The 19,816-nt window shown below is 41.3% G+C and overlaps 1 protein-coding gene across 2 annotated transcripts in view; it reads left to right on the top strand.

The window, feature by feature from the left end:
* The first annotated feature begins 2,819 nt into the window (after positions 1 to 2,819).
* The window catches only part of LOC310873931 (endothelin receptor type B-like), a 23,068-nt gene continuing 6,071 nt past the window's right edge, over positions 2,820 to 19,816 (top strand). For both annotated transcript variants that reach the window (XR_014570525.1, XM_083786532.1), the window contains exons 1-5: positions 2,820 to 3,005; positions 12,835 to 13,520; positions 15,856 to 15,968; positions 17,079 to 17,283; positions 19,814 to 19,816. The exon at positions 19,814 to 19,816 is cut by the window's right edge and continues 147 nt beyond it. Coding sequence is in view for 1 of the 2 variants with exons in the window: in XM_083786532.1 (XP_083642658.1) it covers positions 13,119 to 13,520; positions 15,856 to 15,968; positions 17,079 to 17,283; positions 19,814 to 19,816 (723 nt within the window). In the remaining variant the exon portion in view is untranslated. The remainder of the gene's footprint in view (positions 3,006 to 12,834; positions 13,521 to 15,855; positions 15,969 to 17,078; positions 17,284 to 19,813) is intronic.

Consider the following 19,816-nt stretch of genomic DNA (forward strand, 5'->3'; position numbering starts at 1 on the left):
TGAAAAAGGCCCCAGGGCTGAAACGCTGACTGAACTCAGTCTGGATCTGGAACGAAGAGATGAAGAAGTTCAAACATTTCACTTTATTATACTGTCAGTAACAACTCAGCCAAAGACAGAAAGATCTTTCAGTTTAATAGGAGAGTTGATTTAGTCTCATATACCATCAATCTCACAGACATTTATGGTACCTGCATACTTTCCAACCCCTGTATAATTAACAGATCTATAGACACCATGCTGTCGGGTCAATGCCTATAAAAGCACCAAGACAAGGAGCTCTTTTATTCTGTCTACATATTGTTCTGTACAATATGCGCACTTGTTACATGCATGAGTTACAACACATACATATTACGCATGGGGAGTCGAGTCATTCGTGAGCTACCCCACATTTTAAGGCAGTGTTTTTTTTTAAACATTTTCAAGGTCCAGGACCCTCAAATTGCTAGGTATTTGGCAGACGACCCCATCTGAAAATATATTGGGCCAGGGATTTGTCAAGATCCATCAACATTTTGTTAACATTTTTCCGAGAATATTTGAAAAAATCAAATAGGCCTGACGTGTTTACTTTAAACTGTCCCTCATTTGGCTGGGGACCCCCTGGAACACCTTCAAAGACCCCTGGAGAGTCCCAAAACAATATGCAGCACCAATTCTAGGTTACAGCAGCCACGTGATGGTTTGGATTATATCATGTAAACTCAATAAAGTGATTTTATTGAGCTGATTTAATTAGTTGGGGCTTAACGTATTATTCACACACTGCCGGGCCCGAGATTTGAACCTGGGACTGTTTCACGCATAGCTTCTTTCTCTAGCCTCATGTATATACTGTACCAGTATCTGCTGTTTTTTGTTCATGTAGTGTATCTTTAGCCTGATTATCAGACTAAGAGATGCAGTCCACTAAGAGAGTGGGCGGGGTCTTTGGGCTGGATCCAGGCTAGTGTACGTATCTTAGTCTTTCCTTGACTTGTTTTTCTTGTTGGATTTTTCTCTTTTCTCTCCCTGCCCTACCCCCTCTTCTGTTATTTTCTTTCTGAAAACAGAAACGATGGAGAACAACTTTCACCCACTTCTTTACACCTGTAAACCTGTCATGTGACAATAACGATGCCATATCCAACATTGATGAACATTGCTAGGACGATTGCAATTCGTAAACAAATACTGAAGTGTACCGTTTTTATGTCTCTCTGTCTTTCTTCCTTATGCTTGCTGCTATCACAAAACCCAGACAATGGATACTGTATGCACACACTGAAAAAAAGAAGAAAATTGATATGTGGACTGCTTTGAATGTGAGCTGTTTTTAATGTAAACTGGATAAAAAAAAGAAGAAGAAACATGATGTGAATGCATTGTACAGAATAAGTGTATGGATTGGATCCTTTTCTGTTGTTCAACAAAAGCTGACAGCACATCTTCTACTACTCCACTGGTTCTCAACATGGGGTTCAGGGACCACCCGGGGTCCAAATAGAACCATAGGTATCTGGAGTCTACTCTTGGATCAAGACTATTATAGATGTATTTGATTGAGTCTGACATTTGCTTACGTATGATAGTCTTGGTCTCTCTATATCGTATATCTTATAGTCAAAATTCGTGTCAGATGGGTCTATGACCTTTGACACGATCTAAATGTCTCAATAGACCTTATGCCATCTTGCCTGGCAGGGTGGCAACTATAGATGCAATTTGCATGCCATTGACAGGCCATACATCCAGACAGAAAAGCCCTGATTGATTGATTGTATTAAACAACGTCACTCACCAACATTGCAGCTGTACGAAAGCTTGAATTATCCTCTTTTTATCTGCAAAGTATTTGTTTCATAAAAATCCACGGTAGACATGTTACCGTTAGACATGAGCTGCTTTCTGTCAAGGAAATCCTTGGAGGTGATTATTTTTCTGTGTCAGAGTTTGGAAGCGTTCGCTTTCAGCAAAGCAACGTCCTGCATGCCTCCTGCATTATGTGCAAATTCAAAACAGGTGGTACGCAGTGTGTTGAGTGATATCCAACGAGCACTTCCAAACGCCAACACAAATAATCACCTGCAAGGAATTTCTTGACAGAAAGTAGCTCATGTCTACAGTGGATTTTTATGAAACAAACACTTTGCAGATAGAAAGAGGATAATTCAAGCTTTTCGTACAGCTGCAATGTTGGACGAGTTGGACGTTGTTCCAAATCCAAACGTTTCTGTTTGGATGTATGGGCTGTCAATGATAAATTGTGGCTAGTTGCCACCCTGCTATAACTTAATGGCAAGGTGGTCTCGGTCTGCATAAGGTCTATAGAAGAGCATGGGGGAGACAAAATACAACCACCCCATCATGATTGCATGTAAGTTATATTGTATTAACTTATTATTGGACAAAATCACATTTTATTCATTAAAAAGGTTACATATAGTGAGACTTGAAATTAATATTATTTTAAAAGATTTTCTAAAAATGTCTCTCTCTCTCTCTCTCTCTCTCTCTCTCAAAAACAAAACAAAACACTAAAATAATTAGAAAACAAATGTATATCCTAATGAAGTATAGTGAACATAGCAGATCTGCAAACTTGCAATGCGGCCAGAAGCATGCAGCAACCCGTTAACTTGAGCTTGTAGAACTGCTATTTCCATAGGGTTGCGGGCCAAGTTAACATCACATTTCTCTTTTGGGTCTCGAGCTAAATGTTTGCAGGAGGGAGATGTTGTTATCTGTGCTCTGATTGGCTGTGTGATGAGCACCAGGGCTCATGGCTTTATAAGCAGCAGACAGTGTGTGCGTGGGCGTCACAATGCACAGGACTCTCTGCATGCCTGCCGGGGAACAAGCGGACATAACACTGGACACGGGAACGCACATACTGTAGGAAACTTTTCGGATCACCAATCACCCACCGCGCAATTAACGCGGCCAATTAACGGACATTGCCGGACTAAAAAAACTGGTTGTTGCTGTTCCTGAAGGCATTGAAGTGACATTTGGTGCTGAAGGTGAGTCGGAACTGCGTCGGAACCGCAGTGCGTGCTGACAGTGCTGTTGTCTTTTATTAGGGGCTTTGCGCGCAGACGGTAAATTGGTTGCATTTGAACTTGATTTAATTCAATTTGAGTTCCTCCAGCCAGCGACCCTGGATGACGCACAGTCAAACTGCAATCACATGACTTGTGCCCTGCTTTTAAAACATATAGCCTACACATAGTTTTAATTTTTTTTATTGAATTATATATTTTTTGTTATAGTTATAGCCTATATAGGCTAGAGCCTATCGTTTTGCCCAGTTGTTGAGGATATGTGCAGGGCATCGCCATGCTGGCTTGACTGGACATTTTTGTCAAAATGATGGACATATAGGCTACAAAATGAGAATAATTTTATCATAGAAACACACAAAGTATAGCCTATAGCGCAGTGGTTATAAAAGTGGGTCTTTGGGGTTCTTTGAAGGTGCGGTCCAATTCCAAATGAACCATTAAAGTTGTGTAACTCTGAGTTGCACCAAATGGGGGTCCTTGAAAAAAAAACAAGAACCACTGTGCTACTGGACCCCTCTATCTAGCTAATCAGTTTCATACATAGACTATTCTAAAGAAAACCTGACATTCAGTAATTGAGTCTTATCAAAATGAGAACATTATGATGATGTAAGAACAACATCTTAAGGACATATGTGACGTGACTAAAGAGGTTATATCGGCAAAGTAGCTATAGCCTACTAATACTATAGCATATAGGCCTACTTCATATGATGCATATACAGCCTTACAGGTGCGGTTTGATTGATTGATTGATTGAAATATTTATTAACAGTTTGTAGAATTTACAGTACATTTTAAGCACAAACTCAATACAAAGGTGCGTGGCACATATTTATTTATGAAACAATATTTGACCATGTTAACATTAAGTGCACAGTTGTAGGTAAGCTATTTTCTTGCATGCATGGAGCCTCGAGTCGTCATGGAGCCAAAAATTTCTTATTGTCTTATTGTACGATTATAATATTTTTTTAATAATCACACTTGGTGCTGGATGGGAAACAATCATAAATGATTATGTTGTCTCACCTATAACCTAACACAAGCAGGCCTTCCTATCTTGTGGGTTATTGTTTGAGAAATGTCTGAAAATGGGTTAGGTCCTATTGTTTGAAAAATGTATGAAAATGGGTTAGGTCCTATTGTTTGAAAAATGTATGAAAATGTATTGTTTTTATTATTATTTAAGACATTTTATTGTGATAGAATAAACTTTATTTGTATAGCATCCAAAACAAGTCAGCAATGGAAATTAACAAAAGCAAAAGAGCAATACAAAAATAATGAAAAAAAGAAAAAGAAAAGAGAAAGCAGAAACTAGATGTTTATTCAAAGTAATTAAAAGCCTTTCTATAATAATTAGTTTTTAAAAGTCTTTTAAAAGTGGACACTGAAGTGGTCTATATACCAGCTTTGTTGGGGGGGGGGGGGGGGGGGGGTCAAGTAAAACTTTGTCTGCTGATCTAAGATTACGGGTAGAATTATTCAGATATATGTGAGGGGACAAGAGGTCAGTTAACTTTCAGAGTTAACTGTCCAGAAAAAAGTGAATTACAGTAGGCTAGTCCAAGTGATTTGTGCGAAAGGCGTAAATAAGGGGTGGTTGTGCATCGTTGAAAGAAAGAAAAAAAGAAAAAAATCTGTTATTTTTGAATAGCCAAAGTATAGTTAAATGGATTGTGATGCTATATTAACTAATTATGCTGGGGACCCCCCAAGGACCCCTGGGGGTCTCTGGGCCAACTTTGAGAACCAATGGAAATGGAATATAGAGAGCTATAATAATCTGTGTTGGCACACACACACGCACACGCACGCACGCACGCATGCACACACACACACACACACACACACACACACACACACACACACACACACACACAGGGCACCTACGGACGGCTGCAATTCAAAACTGGCCCCCGTAAAATGTGAATGCCCCCCCACTGCAGCCACCCCTTTTTCCCCTCACTGTTTCTTTTCCCTTTTTTACCTCCCTTATGATGCATTCCTGTTCTGTTCTTTGGCTATATAGAAGTGTCTATTTGTACGTCTCTAAATGTTTTGATGAATTGAACAAGGTGGACCCTCTCGTAAACAAGTGTAATGCTTTATTGGGTCGTCCACTCACAGTTAACAGTCTTTGTATTGAGTTTGTGCTTGAAATGTATTGTAATTCTGCAAACTGTTAATAAATATTTCAATCAATCAATCAATCAATCAATGCACCCATATTAACCACTTAACCCATTCTGACCGGGCACCCATTGTGGTGTCAGCATCACGTTAATGCTTTAGCTATTTAAAAATAGCAGATCTACAAGCTCATATCGCGCCACCGAGTGGCGCGATACGAGCTTGTAGGTCTGCTATTTTTTTTTAAATCGAAGAACGACTGGCATTTTTTAAATCTGATCTCAGGTCAGAATGGGTTAATCAGACCAGTGTGTGTCCAGTGGAAACCTCGTATGAATCTGATCTCAGGTCAGAATGGGTTAAACCATAGGCCTACTGGCTATAGGCTATACACTACAGTAGCATATTTAGTTGACTATAGAGTCCCCCAGGGGTCTACACTTGGCCCCTCCTTTTGTCCCTCTATACGCTAAAATATATTCACCGAAATTACTGTAGCAATTAGCAAAAGTGAGCTTGTAGATTGCTAGGGTTCAAGTGTTTTTAAACCAAATGTATCAAACACAAAGAATCCTCCATGACTACACATATGTCCTGTCTATAGTGTCTACTGCATCTCTTCATGCCACAGACAGCTTAACCCATTAGAATCGCGTAATCTGTCATTAGTCATTTTAGATTTTAGCGTTGGTTAATTAAAAATAGCAGATACTGTATACAATACAAGCTTGTATACATCTGCTATTTTTTACTTTGTCAGCTCGTATATCATCAGCCGAAGAGATTTAGTGCTAAAGCATACAGAGGACAGTTGCAACTCAAGTTAAAAAAAAACCCTGAGCTGGTCATCAGAGCAAAGTTGTGTCTTTCATAAACATGGGAGGGAATTCGTCCAAAATCATCAAGATTGACCTTCCCGTTTTATAGGCATTTTAAGTGAGGGATTTAATATATAAACTTTATTACAGGCTCGTGGCCCACAAGGTAAGACAGTACAGTAGGGATCACAAATACGAGAATACAAATAAAATAAAATATGTAAAAAATCACAACAATTATGCACTCTTAAGGTGACAAGTTAGATTTTTGCCATGGTGTTAGGTTCCCGGCAGCCATCGTGGACGCCATCTTGAAAATTATGACTTTCCTGAAGTTATTTTTCTAAAATTTTTACTATGTTATTTAGCCTACCCAATAGTAAAATAATCCATTGAAAAAGCTCTTATATCAATTATTTGGGGTTTCAACCATGCACTGACTTATCTAATATTGGATTATTTGCAAACGGACCACTAGGGGGCGAAACCAACTTGTTTGCGATGGTTTTTGAAACCTTATGCCCATACCTAACACCTTGCCAAAAATCTAAAACTTGTGGACGCCATCTTGAAAATGATGTCTCTTCTATCAATTATATGGCGTTTCAATCATGTACTGACCTATCGCATTCATTTCAAACGGACCACTAGGGGGGTGAAAACCTTATGCCCAAACCGATAACACCATATACTACAAATCTAAAACTTGCACGACTTACATGAATTCCCTCCAAGCTATTTCACAAACATCACTGTCTGGTACAGTAGGTCAACTATATACACTGGTCTGTTGTCTTACATTTAACACGCTAATCCTGTTCCTTAACCAGTAAAACGGTTTAGAAAACTCTTTTAAGGACTGTGAAATTAGAAATTTGATTTTCTAATTTAGTGTAAATGGTAAAGCCGATTTTCTAATTTAGTGTAAATGGTAAAGCTGTTCTTTCCTGTCTTAAGGTCCTTGCAGACTGGTGTGATTTTCTTTTGCAGTTTTTCCGACAAACGGGATCTGCAAGAACCTTTACTGTGGGTTCTTTTGTTTCCAGGTTTCTTTTTAAACTTTTATTTGCATGCTGAATGTCACAAGATTAGTTTGGAGTCTTATTGGTTCAAGAAACTGAAGCCATTCCATATTTTATGTACAGTATAGGACCAGAGACCCAACCTGAGGTGTGCAGTACCTTACACTCTATAGGTCAATGGTTCTCAATCTATTTCATGTCAAGGACCTCAAATGAATGTATCCATTCTGGCCGTGGACCTGAAAATATGTCCTGCCCACTAAGATTTTGTTTTGAAAATGTCAGATCTAGGCTACAATCTCACTCGCATCATTGTTGTGAGATTGTAGATTGGGTATTGTAAAAAGCTGAAGTATGGCTTAAAGTGCTTACCGTGAACTCATTTAGCTGCTGGGGAACCCCTGAAACCCATTCAAGGGCACCTGGGGGTTCCAGAACAACCATTTTGACAACCACTGGGCTAGAGCTGAAAGAGCTGTTCACATATAAATATAACTATATTGTTCACCATTGTATTTCTTTTATAGTTGGTGTGAAGTTCTGTGAACTCTGCTATATTTTACTATATTACTACAGTAACTTGGAGCCACTTGGGGGCTAGAGCTGGCTCTCAAAGTGGGGTCCGGGGACCCCTGTCCTTGGGTGGGTTCTAGGGGTCCCCAGCAACGAAAGAAAATCAATAATTTTAACCCCTTTATCCATATTTTACACCTTGGTTATTCAAAAATAGCAGATGTACAAGCTCGCAGCATAGCACAAAGTGAGTTTGTGGCCTACATCTGCTTTTAAAAATATTTACAAAATATCGGAAATGTTTTGTTCCAATTTTTTTGTTTAACATATACATCTTCTTCCTTGGCACTAAACATTTTCAGATGGGGGGGATCCGCGGCCAAATATATCTCACTTTGGGGCCCCTTGACATGAAACCGTTTGAGAAGCACTATAGACTAGAGTACCTTGGGTGCTAAGGGACAGCAGAGTCTCACTATACTGTAGTGTAGATAGATCGGTCTTTCAGGAATCAGAAGGGCTCCTCTGAATCACTTTGCTGGGGTCAAATGCAGAAAATTTTTCCCCTTTGGCCCTTTATTTAAGTTGTCAAATAAAAACACGTCATTGTGTTAATGACTTTGAAATTCCAATGACTAAGTCAGAATAGGTCAGCCTAGTTTTTTTTTAAAGGTGGTAAAAAAGAAGAGGTTGGGTCCTAACGTTTTCAGTGAAATTTCGGTCAATAACGGTATTTAAGTATTACATTTTAGGTTGTCAGTTGACTGGATTTGTGACAGTTAAAGCTTATGTTCAGCCTCTACAGCAGTACATTTATCCACTTGCGCCTCAGCATCCATATAGACAACAATTGCAGATCTACTAGATGGGCTATTTTTGGCAAAGAGATTTGATGTAGGCGGAAAGATGTCCAGTTTCTAGAGGGTTTTGTGGTTAATTGACTCAGTGAGAGACTGAGAGTAGTCAATATGGGTACTCTCTCTGTCCCTCTCCCCTAGCCCTCTCTCTCTCTCTCTCTCTCTCTCTCTCTCTGTCTGTCTCTCTGTCTCTTTAGCATTAGCAATTTCCTTACATAACAGGTTGATAACTTTGTTGCTGTATTAGTTGGGATTTTACTACTTGAACCTTCAGTAGTGAAGCAGACCTGAGTTGGCTCTGTACAATCTGCTCTTGTTTCCTGTGTGTGTGTGTGTGTGTGTGTGTGTGTGTGTGTGTGTGTGTGTGTGTGTGTGTGTGTGTGTGTGTGTGTGTGTGTGTGTGTGTGTGTGTGTGTGTGTGTGTGTGTGTGTGTGTGTGTACAAGCCCCTGAACTCCCTTTCTGTTGAAAAGCCCTCTGGGGCAACTTCTCCCTTCTGCGTGACCACCCACATGACAGATACAGGAAGTCAGCCAGTTTGCCCAAAGCTTCATGCTTAATTTAGGAAGCAATGGCATCCCACGCTCACGCCACTAGGTACAAAATGGTACACAAAGGTCTCATAAGTAGGTGCCATCTGACATCAGATCTCCTGAACGTCCTATGATTGCTAGATATCGCGAGAGTGCATTGCTCATATAGAGACAGATCGGCAACAACGTCGATTTTCTCCTGTTTTGTCGTTCTGAATTTGTTTTAGTGAGGCTTTAGTAGCTTGTGAAGAATAGGTTCAATATTTAGTTCAGTGACCATACATGGGGCTAAAGAATGCGTCAGAAGCTGTGTTCATGTTCACTTCTCTCATTGGAATTAATAGACTCACAACCGTCTCACTCGAGTCATCACTCATATGGGGTGAAATTGTAAAGAGGAGATTGGAGTATCTTGCTTTTCTATTGTTTGTTTTGGTTTTGGCAGTCTTTGGCCTGACTCACACCTTCGCAACAGATTGATGTATAGCTGATGCATGAGACTTATTGACTGATGCAAGCTCACAATGCATTTCCAATGGGAGTCACATGATTTGACACAACATTTGTGTTGTATGAGGGGGTGGGAAGCAGTCGGAACACAGCCGAAAGCCGTACAACACAAATGTATTGTCAAACCATGTGACTTCCATTGGAAATGCATTGGGGCAAGATGTAAACAAACCCTTTCTTTACATCTAGCATGCATCAATGTTAGATGCGAAGGTGTGAGTCAGGCCTTTGCTGTCACTCGTGGACACTGTGCCTCCGTCACTCCCATTTCCCCAGTGCCCACTGCCTTGATGTTCTGTTAATTCACCTGTGAACTCCCTTTCCTTACATCACATAAAGTAAAAGGGTTAGGGTTAGTACCAGGGCTGGACTGGGACAAAAATTCGGCCCGGTCATTTTTGCGTGAATTTGGCCCAGACCGGCCCACCACAACCAGCGCACAGATAGCAGAAACTCTACCGCCCGCTCCGTCGATGCACACACAAACAAACAAGCCCCTATATCACCACTTTACAGAACAACATAAATTATACAAACCAACAGACAACTACACAACCCTTTGTAGAGGGTTTATTTGTCACACACTGATACAGGTACAGTGACATTATCATGATGGCACTGGCACCTTTCCTGGTGGCCTGCCGCCTATTGGCCTGCCTGCCTGTTTTTTTTTCTTTTTCTTTAATCATGGCGGCCCCCTACAGTCCGTTGGCGGTTTAAGGGTTCAGGGGCTATGTGGTTTTGGCTAGCGAGGATTATTAAGGGGAGGAGTCAACAGGAGAGGACGAGAAGAGGTATTGATAGAGGGTCTGTGGCTATGAGGGGGTTTATTATAGATCAGCCTGTTTCTGAGGTGTGGGTGAGTCAGTGAAGGCTAACTAGGGCGATGACAAGGCTGTGGGCAAGGGATGCGGGTCATACTCACTTGGGCGGGGTTAGCCAAATTAAGGGGAACAGCATGAGTGTGGGAAGAAGTACAGTTCCCACCGGGAATATGCCCGGTAAGTCCTGTGGCCAGTCCAGCCCTGGTTAGTACTTAAAATTGTGCTATACTTTCCACTACTGTAGAACGGTGTTCTCATCCCTGCTTTCTTTAGAGAACTACTTCAACACCAGCTTAAAGTTCTTCTCCCGTATTAAACGTATCAATCAGTGTGTCAAACTTATATCTTATAATGTGAAGTGTTCCCACTTTGTTTGCCTCAACAATGACTAATCAAGAATTGCAAGTGCACTCACAAACATCTTTATTGGCAACACAACCTTGGATATATTTGGATTCTGAATTGATATCCAATTGGTCCTGCATGAGCGCTTTTGTGCACTACTTTGTGTCAGACAGACAGTCGCAGACTGAAAGTAAATAAATGATGCATATCGGAACGTTGGGTGTGTTATGCAGAACATTTTGTCTTCCCTCTGAGGTAATGTTTGATTTTCGGTCCAAGTACGTATTATCTGCTCACTCAGATAGTTATTTACTTTTAAACTTTTAACAGTTTTTGGGGAATTATGGTATAGAATTACACCATGTTGTTCACCTTTAGCCTTATACAGTATGTCCTGACTCCTGACAATCTGAATAGAAGTTTTCAATGTTATTCAGCCCAAGGACCCCTTAGTTGAGATTAAGATGAAGCAGCTATGGGACCCCCACTACATACTGTGTATAACGTTGAGTTGCAGATAAAACATTTTCATAGATTTCATAGATAGCTTCATAATAATATAATATATCAACAATATTATTGTTTGACAGCACGATGTGCAGTGTTGGATTCTGTTGCTATCATTTGGACGGGGCTTTAATACGCAGAATGGTGTCAGACTCACATCCCGGGCATTTAAAAGGAACCAGGCGATTATTTGAGGCAGGGCTACTATTAGCCGAACACTAAGCACTTAAACCTTCAAAAATTAGTACTTGGTCTGCTCTTTTTTTCATCCTACACCAAACCTTTGCCAAAAATAGTTGAGTCCACAACTCTCTGTAGATCTGCTATTTTCTGCTAATTTTCCACAGAATATGGATGCTAGGGTTTAAGTAGTTCATGTAATAAAATAAAAAATAAGTTCCTATCACAGAATATTGAGCCTGTACATCACCAATTTTCGAATATCCAAAGTATAAAATAGGGCTTAACTGTTTGTCTTCAAAAATAAGAATGGAGTAGAAGTGGAGTAGAAGTATAGAGCGCCGAAGTTCTGACGTCACTCGCTCATCCCCTGGTTCTGCCTGGTTCACGGAAGTAATCTTGAAATCATTTCATATAAGCATTGTGATCCAAAAATAAACAAACCGTCTCTGCGTTATTGTCAGGGTAGTGTCTCTGTATCTGTCTCTGTTTGCGACAGTCAGTCACTCATGATACAGTCTGCTTTCTAGCGAAAATGTAACTAATTCAGTAGCAGTAACAATAGCGTTTTCTCTCAGTCACTTGATTCTTCATATCCATATGAGTGAAACGGCCGGGATGACATGTTTATTTTTCAAACACAGTTTTTATATTTATGAGGCGATCTAAAATCCCCCTATGGGGATTACAATGCAAATAAAAAGTACATGAACCTATGGATTTGCGCCCTCTACCGATATTGACGTCAGACTTCGGTGCTCTATATAAAGTGTCAAAACAAAATAAAATACCGGTACTCACATAACATAATGTTTGACCATCTTGTGGACTACGTGACCTGAATACCGATAGGTTGAACTCTTCTAATAAACTAATCGCAATGATTTACATTCGGAGACTGACGTTACATGATGTATTGTATTTAGTCATAGCACGCCATAGTACATATGTATAGCATAGTAGTAAATATGTATAGTTTATATGTATATATAGTATTATATGTATAGTGTATGTATAGTTTCATTATATGTATGTATAGTTTCATTATATAGATATTCCACTGTTACTTTCTTAGCTTACGCATGTTTCATGATAAATGCTTTTATGTGATGTATTCCCATGCTTTTGTTCTTGCTTAAATGTAAGTCGCTCTGGATTAAGAGCGTCTGCAAAATGCCTAAATTGTAAATTGTAAATTGTAAATTGTCTAGACGATTGTCACACATTTCAGCAGGTCACCAATTTCACCGTAACACCGCCATGCTGGAGTGACCGAGTGTGAGTGAGCGAGTGGCAGTGAATTTGGGTATTGGAATTTGGTTCATGGGTCCTGAGATGTTACGTGGAACTCAGCACACAACACGATGAATCGCGGGGTCACAGGGTCGCCTCTCATCACTTCGCGTCCAGATGTTGTTGACCTTGAAGTCCCACTTGCAGAAACCTGCGTCATATTTGTTTCACACGTGCAGATGGGCTTCCTGTTTGTGTTTAATATCAGCAGCAGAGATAATAACTGGTGTCTCTTCTACTTTCTCTGCAGGCCCTGTGAAAGCAGTCAGGACACAAACCCAAGCCCCCGGGGCCGGGTCTGGAATTAGGCCCAGTGTGTGTGTGTTTGTGTGCTGTGTGTGTGTGTGTTTGTTCGTGTGAATGTGTGTGCATGTATATGTCTGTGTGCATGTGCTGGGTATTTCCCCCTGTGCCTTTGAGTTTACGGTTGCGTGGCCTTGAGTCATCGTAAGAGAGAGAGAGAGAGAGAGTGTGTGTGTGTGTGTGTGCGTGTGAGTGTCTGTGTGCGTGTGTGTGCGGGCGCTCTGTGAGAGGATGAGGGCTGTTATTAGCCTGCTGTTCCTCCTGACGGTGACACTGGCCGGAGCTCTTCGGTTCAGCCGGGACTCTCCAGACGACCCGGGAGCGAAGGGGACCTCCTCCTCGGTTAACGCCTCCTCTGCGTCTCCCCTCCCGGTGCCGGCCGACGTAGGCCGGCCGCGCGGCGCCTTCCCCCCCATGTGCATAAAGCGCACAGAGATCCAGCTGGCCTTCAAGTACGTGAACACGGTGGTGTCGTGCGTGATCTTCGTGGTGGGGATCATCGGGAACTCCACGCTGCTGAGGATCATCTACAAGAACAAGTGCATGAGGAATGGGCCCAACGTGCTCATAGGCAGCCTGGCGCTGGGGGACCTTCTCTACATTCTGATCGCCATCCCTATCAATGTGTACAAGGTAAAGAAATACTGTAAAACTCTGCTAAATATCCCAATCTACTATTTTCACCACTTTGGGTCCCGGGCAAACGTCTAATTTCTCTTTTGGGTCTTGAGCTAAAAGGTTTGGGAATCGCTGCTGTAAAACACACTCACTCACACACGCACACGCACACATGCACGCACGCACGCACGCACGCACGCACGCACTAATAACATGCCGACATCTGGGGTTTTTTAGATGCTAAATGAGGCAAACTATTGCTTTTGATTCCTTTTTTTGGTGGGTTTCTGGTAAGTATTAAAAAATACACCCACGAAGACACTTAACCACTTTAAACCTACTGGTGTTCTTATTTTGTATCATGTTTTCCACATCTTTTTACATTTATTTAGCAAAATAGCACATTTACAGTACAAACTCAAAACATGAGATGAGATCAAATTCTGTCGGCAGGTTTTCCCATGTGACACGGTTTTACGACAAAGTATAAAATAGGGCTGAAGACTTAAGCCCCATAATGTACCACTTAAGCCATAAGTGGTAATTAGTGTAAAAAGTAATTGGTGGCATGTAAAAGTGAAAAAAGTAAAAGTGGAATGTAATTCATTTATAATTTCACTGCTGCCAGTACATTCCATTTATTCTAGCCAATATCTTTCTTTGGTTTTAGTGTTGACAGCGTCTTTCCCATTAGCATGGGTTTGTGTTCATGAATCATGCAGTATGGTTTTTCTATGCTTTTATTCATGAGAGGTTTACCTTTTCAGTCCAGGTGCACACAGGCAAACATACAGATTTATAAGCCTAATTTGTCGTCCGTCGCGTGGCAAAAGTGGCCGAGAATAGCAGACCCTACAAGCTCACGTGTTGTGTCTGCGACGCGTTGTGACCTTAGGTAAGCTATTCTTGGCGCAACACCGGCAAAATATGTATCAGGAGAATCTCCCTCTTTATACAACCTGCAACCGTTGATGAGATGAGTAAACCATTTTAGCATGCTGGTTTCTAAAAGCAGTCACAGACAATTCACATTTGAATTAAGCTTATAACTACTTTTTTACCAGACTGTTCTGCCAAATTTTGTTAAATAAATAAATAAATTGAAACATGTCTTACCACCAATATCTGGTTCAGACTAAAGTGAAATATATACTTTTTGTATTTTTGCAAATCCAAAATTAGAGATAGTAACATTTTGGTATGCCAGGTATGCAAAGTGCCAGGAATGAAGCGTTGCGTTAGTTCATGCAGATCACGGGAGTTATACAGGCTGTAATCAGCTTGTTCAATCAGCCACACTTTTCTACACACCAATCACAGCGTTGTTTATCATTACCAAATCAGCCACGCTTTGTTTCACTCCAATGACAGCTCATTCCTACAACAAGGTGTTTCACTGTGTGGCTTCCACTTCCCACCCAGTCACAACAAGAGGCAGTACATTTGATAGAACATGGCTCCCGGCACCTACACTGGATCTCTGCAGTTTAGTTGCTGCCACACTGCTCCTGCTGCTACTGGCAAAGCTTGCCTTCACCACCCCAGCCTCCACCTTTAAGAATTATTGCAGTTGAACTGAATGTTAAACTGCAATTCCAAGTTTGCATGACTCAAGTTAAACTGATTAAATGTCGTTCTATGTGCCTGCTCTAAGGGGGTTTGTAGCATACCCTTCCCTTATTTTTCTTAGTACTGCAATGCTTAGCTAAAATTTGCTCAAACTGGGGAACATCTTATTTTTTAATAGTGATGCAACATGAGTTGTGAGCTATTGTTGAGCGGTTAACTAACACTGCTATAACAACAAACTACAGTACCAAAACCTTGTAGTGCAATATGATGTATTGTTAATGACTTTGTCCTTAAGTTGAACTGACTTGTTGTGTGATGAATGAAGACCATACTGTTGTGTTTGGGCCATAGTGCAGTGTTTCTCAAAGTGTGGTCAGTAGCCATATAAAATCATTTTATTTTATTCTTTAATAGAGACTTAATAGTTCCATTATGAAACAGATTATAAGGTTATGAGTTTTCACCCTTATTCTTACGGATGCATCTTTCCTCCTGTTTCCTGATGCAGCTCTAACGTCTAATCTAGTCATACCGATGTGTTACCACTTTTACTCCTTATGTTTAACCATTCAATGCGATTATGTACATATCTTGTACATTTTCTAATGTTCGTTTAAACATGCATGATTTTTTCTTCCTGCACTCCCTCTCCCTGCCCCCTAATCTTTCTTCTTCTCCCTGTATAACAAAATGATGGAGCTTGCGCAAACACAACTTTCACCCACTTCTTTACAAAGTTGAGGACTGATGCATCTTTCCTCTTATTTCCCTCATGCAGCTCTTAGCAGAGGACTGGCCCTTTGGTGTTTACATCTGCAAGCTCTTCCCGTTCATCCAGAAAGCTTCGGTGGGAATTACTGTCCTCAGCCTGTGTGCTCTGAGCATCGACCGGTCAGTAGACTCCCATTTATCCACACATGAATGCACACACGCACACAAACAATTTACGTATCGCCACTATGGGCTAGATATGAACCCATTAAAGCCTGGAAGACCTGGAAAGCCTGTACGTTGATATAACTTTAAAACCAGTTATTATACGGTATATATAGCAACATAGGTAATAGAGCATGCACATACACTCTAGCCCAGGTGCTGGACAAATGGCAGTACAAGAGAAAGAAATAGAGTCCGCAACACTGGTAAGGAATAACTCAGCTCCACCACAACACACACACACACACACACACACACACACACACACACACACACACACACACACACACTAAGGGCCGATTCAGGGGGGGGGGGGGGGGGGGGGGGGGTTCCGTCCTAAAGTCGGCTCTTCGATGCTACTGAAAATTTCTGACGAGCCGAAATCATTTCGGCACTACAGCGCCGAAACAGCGGTAAAATAGGAGTATGAATCGGTCACACACAGTGCACACAGAACGTCGACACTACTAGTGTCTGTGTTGTGGGTGCCCGTGTCGCTCGCGATCTGGTCACCCTGAATCACACCGCAGTCAGGCAAGAAATACTTCTCCCTAAAGTTTCCATAAACTTCACTTGAAAGTTACTTTTGAGAAACGTATATCATTTTGAATTTACGGTATGACAACAGCGAACGTTATTATGAAACATGACAAAGACCATGTTAATGTGGAGGACGAGGACCTAAGTATTTATTATTAGTATTTATTTACAACTCGCTCTCAAAGGGCACCTACAGACCTCATTAGCACTGCTATGGCCGAGGGTCGTTGGACTGGTGGGGATGGCCAACAACAATGATGCAACAATGGACCGCAGGCAGCCCAGTAGCTGTCGGGGGAGGGTCGGGGTTACTTTTGTTGAAATCAGCACACCTGGCCATTTCAAACAGCACACTAAAGTGCCGCGGCACACAGGTTGGGAATCACTGGTCTACATCACTGTGTGTGTGTGTGTGTGTGTGTGTGTGTGTGTGTGTGTGTGTGTGTGTGTGTGTGTGTGTGTGTGTGTGTGTGTGTGTGTGTGTGTGTGTGTGTGTGTGCGCAAAATGCGCATGCGTGCGTGCAGCTACCATGCAGTGACGTCGTGGAGCAGGGTGAAGGGGATGGGCATTCCTCTGTGGAAGGCAGTGGAGGTGACGTCCATCTGGCTGCTGGCCGTGCTGCTGGCCGTCCCCGAGGCGCTGGCCTTCGACATGACCGAGCTGCCCTACAGGGGCGCCAAGCTGAGGGTCTGCATGCTGCCTCCTGAGCAGAGCACCAGCTTTCTGCAGGTACTGTACCACACTGGTTCATGTCAAGGGACGCCTATACACATTATCATGACCTGAGGTTTAGACCTGCGGACGATTCTCAGGGCGCATCGCCATGCTGGCTTGTGGTGGACAATTTTGTCAAAATTAAATCTTTGTCAGGGACTTACAAATTGAGTGGATCACCAGAAATACATAAACAGCAGCCTGTACTCTGTATTCTCTGAGAGTGTCCTCAGTCTACAAATGCGTTACGTAAACCAGTAGTTCTCACACTTTCAATAAAATAAATAGCAGATGTACAAGCTCTGCATTCCATATTTCTGCTTTCCATTTTTGAATAGCAAAGGCAAAAAATTTAAATCAAACTGTTCCCGGTTTTAACGGGTTAATGCAAAAAACAGTTTAAATCTAAAAGTTACAAATGTACCTATAATAGCATGAAGCACATTATTTTATGAATACCTACATCAATATCTTGTGTTCACGTGATTTCACAGCACTATCTCTGAGACGTCAGAGCAGTGACAAAGAGCAGAGTTTCCGGTCAGGCGTATCAGGATCATGCGCGTTTTACTCGCACACGTGCTACAGTCTTTGGTATGCCCCGGCCGGAGATCGAACCCTGACCTCCCAGTTTCAGGGCATACACAACACATTACCTTGTATTACCTTGTGTTATTCTTGCTTACTGTACGTCGCTCTGGATTCAGAGCGTCTGCTAAATGCCTAAATTGTAAATTGGATGCTCTAACCACATGAAGGCCACTGTTGTACTTTTGACTCCACTACATTTGTATTAAGTGACTTGATATTAAAAATATATATACTTTGTAATTTGTACATTTGAATACTTTTATTGCTATTAAGTACTTTAACTCAAATTAGTTTGTGCAACTTGCACTTGCAGTTGAGTAATATTTGACCAGGAGTACAGTATGTAGTACAGTATGTATACTTTGACTCATGCACTGGGGTTGGGTACTTTGTCCGGCACTGTGTACAACTGTATGGTGCCTTTTCTTATCCCCAGGAACTAGTGAATCCAAAAGATGCCTGCTTTATATTTTACATGTCTGCTTTTCATAATAACACACTATTGAATTACCTTACAATAAGGTCATGTTAGCATTCTTCTTGCTAAACGGCAGACTAACGTTTCCCAAAGGATTCAAATGCATTATGTGCACGGCCCACTTCTGCTTTGACTTTAGGCCTTTCAGCGGATTTATAAAATACGACCACACCACAAGAATGTGCGAAATTTGTGTTAGTATATAAATGCAAATGCAAAGAGAAATATAGCCATCTATGACTGGATGTCATTGCATGTTCTGATCGCGAACAACCTCAAAGTGCCTGCACATGGGGAGATCGGGTGATTGAAAACCAAGTTAATTTATTTTCCTGTTTTTCGTTTAATTCTCCCGGCTCTGATGACAGAACTAAGTTACAACCAACGTACTCAAATGATCCTTTCCCATCAAGCAGCACATTTTCGGAACTGAAAACATGGTTGTTAAAACCACAGTCAGTCAGGAAACAGGCAGGACAACCAATTCTAAATCTTTGTCTTGACTCTTGAGTAAATCCACATGTCCACTCCACATGTTCTTAGCACAGTGGTTCTCAACATGTGGGTCGGGACCTCCATGGGGGTCCTCACATAATTGTGGAGGGGTTCCCAGATGACAGTGAAATGACAATTTAAGGACTTTTAAGACCTTTTTAATAAAAGGAGAAAAAGAAAAGAAAAGACCATTTGGCTACTGCAACAAACTAACTACAAACTATACTATAGAAACTGGTGAAACATTGGCCAAAGTGTCAAATCATATAAGAATATGGCAAAAACTTTGCCTCTTAATAATAGTCGATCTACAAACTTCACAATGCGAGGCGTTGTGAACTTGTAGATCTGCTATGTTCACAATATTTATCAGTAGCCTATAACCGAATCAAACAAAAATTAATGACTGAACTCAACATTCTTGTCAGGGTGGGGGTAAGCAATACGTCGCAACGAAAAGCAAGTCGTCGGGCCTATTATATTAAAAGTCGTGATGAAATTCATAATTGTCGAGACTTCATTGTTCGCTGTAAGTTGATTGATTGATTGATTGAAATATTTATTAACAGTTTGTAGAATTTACAGTACATTTTAAGCACAAACTCAATACAAAGACTGTTAACTGTGAGTGGACGACCCAATTAAGCATTACACTTGTTTACAACAGGGTCCACATTGTTCAATTCATCAAAACATTTAGAGACATACAAATAGACACTTCTATGTAGCCAAAGAACAGAACAGGAATTCATCATATAGGAAGCAAAAAGGGAAAAGATACATATACAGTGAGGGGAAATGGGGTGGGGGGGGGGGGATTCAGATTTTACAGAGGCCAGTTTCGAATTGCAGCCATCCGTAGGTGCCCTTTGAGAGCGGATCTCACTGTCTCTCGGTGGGGGTCCACAGTTCAAATATGATTATTTTGGGGCGTCACGGCCTGAAAGGGTTAAGAACCACTGTCTCTATTTCTTCCCCCAGTTC

The sequence above is a fragment of the Protomyctophum parallelum genome (assembly GCF_964188405.1).
Source record: "Protomyctophum parallelum genome assembly, chromosome: 16".
NCBI classification, from domain to species: domain Eukaryota; kingdom Metazoa; phylum Chordata; class Actinopteri; order Myctophiformes; family Myctophidae; genus Protomyctophum; species Protomyctophum parallelum.